The sequence below is a fragment of the Pholcus phalangioides genome, unplaced genomic scaffold, assembly GCF_987345545.1.
Source record: "Pholcus phalangioides strain wild (caught in Gottingen) unplaced genomic scaffold, Ppha-v1.0 ptg000004l_1, whole genome shotgun sequence".
Taxonomy (NCBI): domain Eukaryota; kingdom Metazoa; phylum Arthropoda; class Arachnida; order Araneae; family Pholcidae; genus Pholcus; species Pholcus phalangioides.
This window is the reverse complement of record NW_028301597.1, coordinates 35,818,151-35,830,717: the sequence shown is the minus strand read 5'-3', so window position 1 is coordinate 35,830,717 and position 12,567 is coordinate 35,818,151. Positions and strand designations below refer to the sequence as shown.

General features: G+C 37.2%; 1 protein-coding gene across 4 annotated transcripts in view; it reads left to right on the top strand.

Moving 5' to 3' along the window:
• Positions 1-12,567, top strand: part of TfAP-2 (transcription factor AP-2) — a 133,333-nt gene that overhangs the window by 111,628 nt on the left and 9,138 nt on the right. For all 4 annotated transcript variants that reach the window (XM_089231413.1, XM_089231412.1, XM_089231410.1 and 1 more), the window contains exons 6-7: positions 8,363-8,481; positions 11,611-11,752. In XM_089231413.1, coding sequence (XP_089087539.1) covers positions 8,363-8,481; positions 11,611-11,752 — 261 coding nt within the window. The remainder of the gene's footprint in view (positions 1-8,362; positions 8,482-11,610; positions 11,753-12,567) is intronic.

Genomic DNA, 12,567 nt, shown 5'->3' with positions numbered 1-12,567 from the left:
CTATCGGTTATAATGGATATTGGATACAGCGATTTCTTTTCCACGGTCCTGTGTGCCTTCTTTATAACCGGGCTCGACTGCGGCGTACAATAGTGATCATCAATGCCTAATTAAAGTGTCAAAATTTTCAGGAAAAATTAAATTTATTTGCAAGTTACATCGCGTTGTGTTAACGATTGAGGTAAAAGAAACTCGGGGGTGGGGGGGGGGGGTTTCCCGAATCAAACAGGGACGGTTTCTGAAGACATTTTCAAATTCCGAATTTTTATCAATTTTGAAATAATCTTTTTTCTCAATTTCTTGATTCTAAAATCATTTGTTACACTTGTTGTGATTCTGAAAATTTTCAACTACTCTGAAAATATTTCTTTCACCAATTCTGAATTTTTAGAAATTTTGATTTTTGGTCACTCATTAATTCTGAAGTTTTTAAAAATTTATGCTTCTGCTCCTTCATATATTCTGAGATCCATGGCCCGCACAACCTACGGCAGGGTCCCTGGGCTTGAATCTTTGGCAGGCCCCCAAGCCAGACTTTTCACGGGCTCTCCCACATAGAAAATTGACAGTGTGAAAAATCAAAAAAAAAATTTAAAAATACAAGAATCGTCCCCGGCCGACGGGTTGGAGCCCTCCCTGTTAGTCCCACCCATGTGGGAGCCACGCTGAGATTATTTTTCTCACCTATTCTGAGATTTATCTTTTTCATTAACTCCGAGAATCTTCCATTCATTCTGAGAATCTCTCATTTATTCTAAGAATCTTTCATTTTTTCCGAGAATCTTTCATTTTTTCCGAGAATCTTTCATTTTTTCCGAGAATCTTTCATTTATTCGGAGAATCTTTCTTTCATTTATTCGGAGAATCTTTCTTTCATTTATTCTGAGAATCTTTCTTTCATTTATTCTGACAATCTTTCTTTCATTTATTCTGAGAATCTTTCTTTCATTTATTCTGAGAATCTTTCTTTCATTTATTCTGAGAATCTTTCATTTTTTCCGAGAATCTTTCTTCCATTTATTCTAAGAATCTTTCTAAATTTTCAATGCGAAATTTTTAGAATTTTGTATTTTTGGTCTTTTATTAATTCTGAAAGTTTATGAATTTTGGTTTTTCTCATCTTTCATTTTCATTCTGAGAAAATTTATTTCATTAATTTTGACACAATTTCTTCCATCAATTCCGAGGCTGCAGTATTTATCCTACATCAATTTTAAAAAAACAATCTCTCTTTCATTATTCTCAGAAAATTTCTTTCATTAATTCTTTATTTTCAATAATGCTGCAAATATTTTAAACTGCTCAGTGTATCTATAGAAAATACATATTAAACAAAACATATATTTAAAAAAAAAAATTAATTAGCTTTTAAATGTTGATGCAACACATAGTAGCCGATTGAAAAATTACCCCTTGACTGAATGAAAATGAGAAATACTTTGCATATATTTCTTCTGAATTACTGTGTGTATAATTGATTAATCATATATTTCTCTGAACGATATGGTGTCGCCATCTATACAGTAATTTGTAAACTTACTATCGAGCGCGCATAGTTAGGGAAAAAATAGTAAAAAGTACTCCAATATTTTTTTGTAGCGGCTAATATTATATATATGCAAATTTTTGTTATAACGAGACGACTCCGCATAACTCAGCATTGATAAGTTTAGCAAAACTGTGTTATATCAACTGATAAAAGTTTTCAAAAACCATATTAGCGTTTGAAGGGTGAGCCAAAGCTCAGCTTTGGGGGTGGAGAACCTGTTCAAATTATATGATAAATAAATTATTGAATAACTTCATTAATATCCTGAAATTATTTCTCTCGGAAATTATTTGTGTGTTCCATTTAATTCTAAATTTCCATTATCAAGGCCAATCAGACAAAGAAAGAATAGGAATGATTTTATTGCTCACAAACTGTATCATCAGTCAGAGTGTTGACTGAAAGGGTTCTCATTGACTTATAGGCACTTCAGGGCCGTCTTAACACGCCTAGGGCACCCTCCCTTAATAAAAATATTCTGTGAATCCTACTACCTAGTTGGATGTGATTTACAAACTCGCATATTTACTCTCGAAAATCATGACGAAAACGCTCATTATCAGGAGGATGAAAACTGAGGGAGGAAAGGCTGATCTGGTACCCCTGGGGCTGGATCCATGGCCCTCCACATCCTGGAGCGGAGCCCCTAGACCGGGATCTTTTGCGGTGCCCCCGGTCAGACCTTTCACGGGCCTTTTCTGTAGTTATTTTACAGCGTGAAAAAACATAAAAATGATGAGAACTATATCCCGGGCCCCAGGGCTAGAGCCCTGTCAGCTCCCCCCCCCTTTGTGGGGGCCATGGCTGGATCAGAAGGGGCTGAGTTTAATCTTTTTTCATTAAAAATACGGGAGGGGAGTGCCATTGATACTGGTCCCAGGAGGAAAAATGAATTTTCGTTGCTAGTTGCCGTTCTCCCAAAAAGGACACCTGGCTGTGTTTATGTCGGCCAATGTTTGAAGACGGACCTAGCGTACTTGGCCCAAAGTCAAGACCTGACTATGACTTGAGGAAGACCTGAGCAAAACAGGCATTAGAAGGCCTCTACAGCTAGGGTCGAAGATATTTGTCAGTCAGTGAATAAATTTCATTCGTATTTGGAGAACTGGACAATTGCCCCGCTTTCCCATGCAGAAATTGGACCCATCTCAGCTTGTTTATTCCCAATATACTGTACTATCGATTCCAAAAGTAAATGAATAATAAAAATATTTTCAAAACCGCAGTCAGGCCTTTTACTCATAAGTTCAGGCCCTGAGTAAACATTTTTTTTTTTTTTTTTTGGGGGGGGGGGCTTATATGTATATATATAGCGTTCTTTTAAGGCAGAGGCGAACGCAAAAGGACGGGGTCATGCTTCCTCTTCCCAAGACAATCAAAAATTTAAAATATTCGTTAATATTTCTGTAAAAAATTAAAATTTCGAAAGAATATGCAAATTTCGGAGCCCCGAAAATTTATTGGTCAAGGTCACGTGTCCCAGTTTGCCCTGACCACAGTGGTACCTTAAACAGTGGGTCACTGGCCTTGTGTATTTCAATCAAATACGGAGCGGTTTTCCAACTTCCAAGGCGCGAATACGAGGCAGTCTCCCATTTGAAAAATATTCTCCGCAGAAAGCTAGCAGACGTTGAACACGATACTTTAATAACAAAAATTCGAACATTTATTATCTTTACTTCAAAATATGGAAGGCAGATGGCAGCACAAGCAAGAAAAGGAAACGATCGCAACTCTGACACTATAAATACGTTAGGGCCATATAGGAACGGTAGGGCCACTAAGAACACACACATTCCGGCATGTACCAATTCGTTAGAGGAAGTTCAACGGAAAAGAAACGTTAATCTCCTTAATTAGTGATAAATACCGATGCCTGCTCTGATCTAGACTCGGATTATGATAAATGGAAATTTTGCATCGTAATGATGATACTGGCAGATTTTGACTATCAATTCTATATATTTTATAAGATATAATAGCATAGATATATAATATATAGAGAGATCTTATAATATAGATACTTTCAAATTAGATTTTTTTTAAAAATTAGCAATTGAATCAGAATAGCAGAATGCTCTGCTATCATGGACGTTCAGTACGTCATTAGATAATTAACGTGATTTTTCTAATGATTCTTTATACACGAGTTAATGTTTTTAATGGATCACCATTTTGCGTAGTTTTGACGATTTCGTGATCGTTTACGTTTTATGTAAACCCTAGTTGTAACAAAAAGGAAAAACTAGCATATTAAGTGATAGCATTCAATATATTTTTCATAACTATCGAGAGTGTTTTTGATGTTTATGAAAGTGTAGTCATCCTTATATTGATGAATTGGGTACTTTGAACTTTTTTGCTGTTCCTTTGGGAGATTCGAATTAACCAGGTTCGACTGTAATTGAGCATTTTTTGAACATGGGCGGAGATACGCCCCCCCCCCCCCCAGCTTATAGAACAATAATGTCAACGTGATGAGGACAAATCACAATTTACAAAACACCAACATATGTTTCGGCACTCTTGGAAAAAACACGCTCTGCCCCCAATCTTTTTCCACCTTGATAACGGCACCCATGAGTGCCGAAACATATGTCAGTGTTTTGTAAACTGTAATTTGTCCTCGTTACGTTGTCAATATTCTTCTATAGTTTCGGGTAAAGTGTAAAAGTGTACTTTTTGATGAACTGACATCATCATCACCGCCGTCTCCCCCAGACTTTTAAGTCCATCGCCGCCTATGTTTTTCGACTTGAAATTGTTGGTACCCATGTCCGTAAGGGCAATGGTGGATATCGCCCTGAGCCGACGTGATCTGTGGGCTTTCTGGCTCTGGAGTCAAATACGGACCACAAATCACTGAATAATTTTATCAATTCTGAAATTATTTATTCCATCGATTTTTTAAATTTGCATTATTTGCATTTCTGAATTTTCATTACATTATTACCGAAATCATTGAATTTGACAAAGGACATTCAGTTACATTAATGTGCGTAGGTCACTCGAAAGAAAAGAAAGAAAACAAAAATGATGATACAGGGTGATTCTAAGTTCATGAGACAAAGTCCCCTTAAGATGAACGTTAAGATGAACCAGCATTTATATGACACCTAAACCAGCATTTTTGGTCATAGAATGTGCGGTCAAATCGCAATAGCAAAGGCGGTAGAGGATATTTTTAGGAAGTGCTCAACAGCACTTCCCCAAAAACAAACTTATTTTTTCGATGGATTTGCTGTGATATGTGCTGTCAACCATTCTAGGCTGTATATGCTCCTAAACAAGCATTTTTTGGTAATGCAACGTGTGGTCGAATTGCAGTAGCGAAGACGGTGGAGGATATTTTTAGAGAGTGCGCAACAGCACTTCGCAAAAAAGCAAATATATTTTTCTGCCGGATTTGCTGCAATATGTGTAATCAATTATTCGAGAGTGTAGAGAGTATTGTGATGTGGAAAGCCTTCTCATGGTGCAACTTGGGCACAACGCCAATTGTATCACAAGTCTTTATACGGCTTGATCATTGTTTGGTGCAGCATAACCTTGTTTGCCAAGGTGATGCTGCCAACCAGCCCTTGCACCAATAAAAAAGAACAAACTCCAATCCAATGCGAAGGTGCATATGCACCCTAGAATGGTTGACAGCAAGCAGCAAAATCAGGTCGGAAAAATATATTTGTAAAAATACCCTCGACACCGCCTTTGCTATTGCGATTCGACAGCACATTCTAAGACTAAAAATGTGGTTTAGGTGTCTAATATCACTCCTTAAAGTTTGTCCTATCAATTTAGGGTCACCCTGTATTGATCTTTACATCAGAGTATATTTTCATTCACACACATAAAAATCAAAGACGATTCCCGTCACATTCAATCAGTTACATTCCACTATTGTTTTTTTTTAATTCTCTTTACAAAACCTCAAGCTTGATTTATGATATTTTTATCCGGAGGAAAGTATTTGAATAATAAGCAGATAATATAATTTTTTTCTTCTTCTGTTTTTGTATTGTGAGTGACAAGCCGGAGGTGAATTCAATTTAAATCCGTACTTCAACGCAACACCGACTTTGATAACATGGTGGATGCGGAAGAAGAATGAGGAAACATTCATATATAATAAATTCACCTTTTTACCCTCGTCTTTGACTCCCATTCTAATACAAAACGAAATGTCACGGCGGAACTTCTTTAATTTTGATTTCGTTGAGGAAAAATTGCAATAAATCTATCATTTATACGACAATAGCGGAAATTTTTCCTCCGTTTCCCCTCGGGAGATTAATATTTTATTTCATGGAAATAAAACTTTGCCCGCAAATTTTATGCTCCAAGAAACCCACAAAAGATTAACTCTCTCTTCTCTTTTCTAGAAATTTTCTCTCCGGAACATTTGTTTCGAGAGCCAGCAAATGCGCAAGGAGAGAGAGAGAGAGAAAGAGACAAATTATTTTGTGGTGTGCCACCGAATGGCCTCGAGGAAAAGACAATAATGCCACAATTCCACCGAACCCCCACCTACTGTTATTATTATTATTATTAATAACAAATCTGAGCATGAAACTTTTCGGCACAAAAACGCTTCTTCTCTCCCATTCCATGAATAACATGGAGATAAGAGGATTTCCGTACCTCTCTCTCTCTCTCTCTCGCTATTTTCTAATTGATAAGCATTCTGCTCGAACATCTATGTCTTGCTCCCGCATTTTACAGCAATGAATATGCCGGGTAAAAAGGTAGGCATAGGGAGACAGAGAGAGATGAATCTAATACTTCATAACCCCCCAGTATTTTCTGCTCATAAGCCCGCCCGTCCGCCGTATGTTGTGCGCGTACGTGTGTATCATCATCTTTTCGAGTCGTCTACTCAAAGGAATGTAATAACTTTTCATTTCTGCTTGGCGAGCGCTAATTCCACCTCCTCCACTTTCCTCCTGTACTGTTTGTAGGTAGGTAGGTAGGTACCTATATACTGTAAGCAATATCCCGTCTGTCGTATTTGAAAATGGTTTGTTTCCGGATGTGATGTGGAAGTGGGCATTTTTGCCAGGGGAATTTCCCGTGAGCTGTTCGCGGTTCGGTAAACCAAAGGACTTTTCCCATACCCTGTATGGTCCCATACCTTCCTACGTCTTTCGGTGTACCTTTGAAAAGACGCTTTCTTTTATATAAATGCTCTTTATTGATTTATGAATTCGATTCCTCCTCCTCCTTGGTTTTTCCGCCCTCGAGATGGTTAGCGAACAGTTTCGTTAGTGTCCTCGGGGATTAGCACGTTTATTGATTCGTTTATGCAGAATTTGAGTGATCTCAATAATCATTAGTTACAATATTTTGCTTGTGGCTGGTAAGGTAATCGTGAAAAAAAAAATTTACTTCGAGTTGCTGGGGAAATCTAAGAATGAAAGGCATACCGAACTATATTCGGTGGAAATATTTGATTATTTCTTTCAAGTAATTAAATATTTAAATATAATTTTGACGTGAATACGCCTTCTAAACAGGATAACTGGCTGCTTTCCAAACAGTCGAGAAATTGTAACACAGCTCAAATACGCTCTTAAATCAAAAATGTACGAAACATGTGAAAGTGGCTCCGGGAAACTAACCATTTGGGTGTCTACGGATAGATCTCTTTTAAGCAAATTCAATTGCATTTTGTAATTGGGAATATTTTCTGCAGTATTTGTCACTAGACCGACTGTACTTACCATAACGATATCATTTTACGCTATATCTCTGAAAATCACAATGAAGATTAAAGCCTACATCTCTCCCATTTATGTGAATACACATATTTCAGGTTCAGTTGCTAGAATGGTCGTTTTGCACCGCGTAACGAGACGTAAAAAATATATTCACTTAACCGCTACGCTTACAAGCGATTGGCAAGAAATTCGGATGATCTTTGTTTGATGAATCGGGATAAATATAATAACCTTGTTCTAACGTAATGGCAAGTTAGAAAAAGGCAGGGGAAAAAAGTAGAAAAGTGATTAAAAACAAGTGGAAAAGGGGAAAATATTACTATACTCTCACTCTCTGGTATGAAGTATATTTCTCTTTTCACCCTCACCAACCTGTTTTCTTTCCCTTCTTATGTACATAGTAGAACCTATTTAACCTTAGAATAGAAGCTATAGTACAAGCTTTTTACCTCCTTATCGCGGAGGTAAACAGAACGAATTTTTTTTCATTGGGTTGCAACACAGTTTCGTGGTGGTGAGGAGAGAGGAAAGAAAACAGAGACTTGTTTGAATTTACTCCACTGGCGTTCGGACACAATATTATGGTCTTGATCGTAAAGTGGTAAAATTTGCAGCCGTGTCGTCGATGTCATACCCCATCCCCCCCCCCTTGTTTTTATCGATTTAGTTGAAATCTCAACTCTTTTCCACACATTTAATTTTTCAAAAATTCAACGTGAACATCGTAATACAATCGAATCCCGTTACAACGAATACCATTATAGCAAAAAAAAATCTCGTTTTAACGAAAACTTTTCTAATCCCCCAAATAAGTTTACATAGGAGCAATACAAAAACCTGGAATCCCTTTGTAACGAAATTTCGTTATAACGAAGTGATTTCTTTAGTCACTTGGAGTTCCTTACAACGGGATTCGACTTTAATCAAAGCGAAACATGTATCAGATAAAGTTTGGGTTTGCGTAAACGCAGTTCTATTTTATATAAATCTAACACCGCTTTGAATACTGGAATAGATCTAGTGTTACCTATTTGATACGTACATATATTCAGTGCTTTTCTGTTATTTCAAAAACTCGCGCTTTTTTTTTTCATTGCAGGGCAAAGTCAAAAAATGGTGGTCGTTCTTTACGAGAGAAACTAGAAAAAATTGGTTTAAATCTTCCCGCTGGTCGACGGAAGGCTGCCAATGTGACATTACTAACTTCTCTAGTAGAGGGTGAGCATTTTAAAATTTCTTTTTCGATAGTTTATTTTTATTTTTTTCAAATTTCAGCATTATCTAGAATTTTTTTTTTCTGATGAGAGGAAAATTATTGAATTAAAATCTACAGAAAAAGTGTATAATACGTGTATGATATACGGCTTGGTTATGATGATTCCCGAAAAATCTAGTGATCTCTCTCTCTCTCTATACGTACATATAAAATAACACGTCCTGACTGATTCATTATCGCCAAGTCAAAACCGCTAAAGCTATAAATATGAAATTTGGTCAGTAGTTTCAATTTATGATGTAAAGGCTCACTAAGGAGGGTTTTTTTTTTAGAAATTCAACCTCCTGAGTGGGGGCCCATAAGGAAGTTCCAAAGGTTACATAGAGAAATCACGCCGAATCGAAATCACTGAAACTACAAATATGATCAGTAGTTTTATTATATGATGTGAAGACTCACTAAGGAAGGACTTTTCAAATTTCAACTTCCTAGGGACGGGGGGGGGGTCATAAGGCAGTTCAAAGGTTATATGGGACAATTATGGTGCCGAGCTGACACCGCTGAAGCGGTGTATGAATATGAAATTTGGTCAGTATTATATCTCATGATATAGACAGCCACTAAGACGAGGTTTCTGAAAATTCAACCCCCAAGTGGATTATGATGGGTTCAAATACCGTATGGGCGAATCATCGCCAAGTAATTTTTAGATTACCAAGATTACCAAATCCACTCGAGCGAAGCCGCGGGTAACAGATAGTCTTCGTGGGAAAGAATTATGATTATAAATCATAATCGATAAAATTTTAGTGATGAAAAATCATTCTGGGTCCTCGCATGTATAAAAAATGTATTATACGTGTAATAAAATAATTATAGTGGGTTGTGGATATTACATTTATGATGTGTATCTGTGTTCTCACTATAGAAAAAAATCACAGCTTTCGTGTTTGAAGTAAAGAGCATGATACAATTGAACCTCCATAAGTGGATAGTGAATAAGAGAATAATTGTTCGGAGGGTGGGGGGTTCGTCCCATATGGTTTTCAAAAGTAAAACTTGTACATGGAAACAGTTTCGGTGAATAAAATAGTTCAACCGAATGCTCATTCGAAGCCTAAAATTTTCTACGAAAATGTAAATGCCACACTATAAATGTAAACTAAATTTCCCAGTTCATTTTTCCTTCCCATAATACGTATGAAAAATGTGTGTTTGTAGTACAAATATATAAGTACAGTCACAAACTCGGCTATAACTATCTCGGTTGCAACAACACGCTTGTAAGTCAGTAATTGGTGGTCTGGGCTAATCCCCATAAACAATAATGGTAATGAACCTTGTTTATAATGTCAATGAGAATGCTATCCACTCAGATATAACGACACATTTTTTTAACGTGGTTGTAGGCAGTTTTTGATATCTACCGATGGAAGAAAGGATTTTTAAGAAGTTTGGCGCTCCTATTTAGCATAACCCGTATACGGCAGGGACACACTACTGTATTCTCCAGTAATTTTCCCCTTTCCGACTTCTGTTGCAAAAATGTCCCATTTTCCGGTTTTTTACTATGAAAGAACAGTCATCACCATGAAATAACAGTATAATCAGATTGCATCTGATTATACATTTTCCGTCAAAAAAGGTCTAGAAAACAACTTACAAAAATTCACGGAATCGTCGTTATCGTTATAACAGAGCTTGACTGTAAATATTGGCTACCATGAGCAATCTACGTGAAGAAACAGGGAAACTGTTTGATAAATGTGTAATTGACAACATTGTAAAAAGTTTTAATGAAGCAATTCGATTGTATTGATGACTGGATGAGTTTATACGTATTGCGTTTTCGAACAATTTGGTCCAATGGCTCGAAATCATCCAAGTTAGTGGATCTCAAAGTGTGCGTTGTGGTTCCTGGGGGGCGTCGCCGACTTTTGTTACCGTGACTTGCTGACAATATTGGCATGTGTTTCTTTTCGCAGTACTTTGAAGTGGTTCTTTTATGGATGCAAAATTTCTGGACTATTCATGGGAGCCGCGGATGAACTATGAGTAGAGAAAGGCAGCCGTGAGTCGCAAAAGTTCGGGAAGCACTGGCATAAATGACGGGAACCTGAGTGCACCTAGTTCTTCAGGTTCAGTGTTTCTACTGGATGGTGGAAGTTACGTTCAATATTGTTTGAGTACAATGAATGAACTACCAGGACTCTCTGCCACCGGACTTATCCCGTTGCCGAGATATCTTCCACTGCAGCTTCATTGCCGCTGTGCGGTTGTGTATGCATCGGCTTTTGTCCTGAGGACCCAGGTTCGAACCCCGTTGACGGCACAGTGGTGGCCGCCTGAAGTTGGTTTTCTGCGGTTTTCCAGCTTCGAGGCACGAATGCACGCGAGCCGCTCTCCCGTTTGAAAAAGTCTCTCAACAGAGAACAGGCAGGTCTACAACACGATAATGACGTAACATGAAAATGCAACTATTTCCATCTTTACTTCATAAAATGGAAGCCGGGTAGCAGCATGAACACGAACCAAACGCAACTCGACAACATAAATACGTTAGGGCCAAGCATACACTCAGAACACACATTCCGGTATGTGCCGATTCGTTAGAAATTCCGTAGAGGAATGTGTACGAGGTGCATGTTCGGTTAAGTCGCAGTAATAGCCCAGCTTCGTTATAGTTTGAGTGCATTGAAATATGTGTAAAAATTTCTTTTCAATGAAAAGCTTTATTACTAATTTTTTTTCGTAACCGCATATAACTTTTTCTTTGATTTGTAAAAAAAAATCCATTGTATCAACCGAAAAGCTCTAAGGCTGGTATTACACTATAAAACTTTGATAAAAATTCTTTTATAAAACTTTAAAAATGCAACCAATAGGCAGATCAGTTAAGTTCGCTCGAACGTAACAGATGTGTTTATTGGTTACATTTTTCAAGTTTTATAAAAGAATTTTTATCAAAGTTTTATAGTGTAATACCAGCCTAAGACATTTTGCACTGCTCAATTTGGAACTTAATCATAACCCTTTGACCAATGATAAAATAATAATTCTACTTATAACCATGTTTGATGGTTTTTTTTTTTAATTTTTGAAATACGTTAATATCAATTTTCTATGTTCAGGTGAAGCGATCCATTTGGCAAGGGATTTCGGATACGTATGTGAAACAGAATTTCCATCCCGTCAGGTCGGCGAGTACCTGTGCCGGAATCACAGCGACCCTTCCGAACTGTATAGGAGAAAAGAGCTGCTATTAGCGACTAAGTAAGTACATAGGCAAAGCCTCGTCATTTCTACATTTAAAAAAAAGTGAACCCTCGGTTTGCGTACAATTCGGTTTACGAACAATGAAAAATTCGATTTACGAATTTTGTCCGGGTTTACGAACACGCAAGCCCGAAAAATTAGACTAAATCCGAAGGAGCAATAAAATATTTGAGAAGTCTACGAGTTATACGTAGCGATTTTTTTTTTCCAAGTTGTTTTCTCCAAATACGACTCCTCCTATCCAGCCGTTGAATCCAGCTTGTCATTTCAAACTTTGAGAAGGTATGCATCAGAGAAATTTTTCCGAAATGTTTTATGATAATTTCTGACACAGAACCGACTCTTATTTACTTCTAGAAACATTCATTTCGATTTCCTGCATTGCTCATATTGCTTATCGATAAGGCTTGGCAGCAAGTGCCTTACAGCACTTAGATTAATAGAGGAAATTGATGAAAATAGACATGGGTCCGGTTCTGCCCTGGTATAGTATATAAGCCCGTTATCTCGTAAGGTTGGGATTGTTTCTTACCAGAGTAAAGTGTTTGCAGTGTCAGTATGATGATCTGAATTGGTTTCACGTTATGCACTTGAACGTAAAGAAGTGTTGGGAAAATTGACACTAGAAATCTTTGAATTCCTAGGAATGAATTAATACATAGATCCCTATCGGAAAAACTGTTTCGGTTCACGAACAATTCGATTTACGAACGGGCTTCGGGAATAAATTAAGTTCGTAAACAGAAGGTTGATTGTATTTCAAATGAAAAACAATGATGCGAAACTATCTATTCAGTTCAATATATTCTATG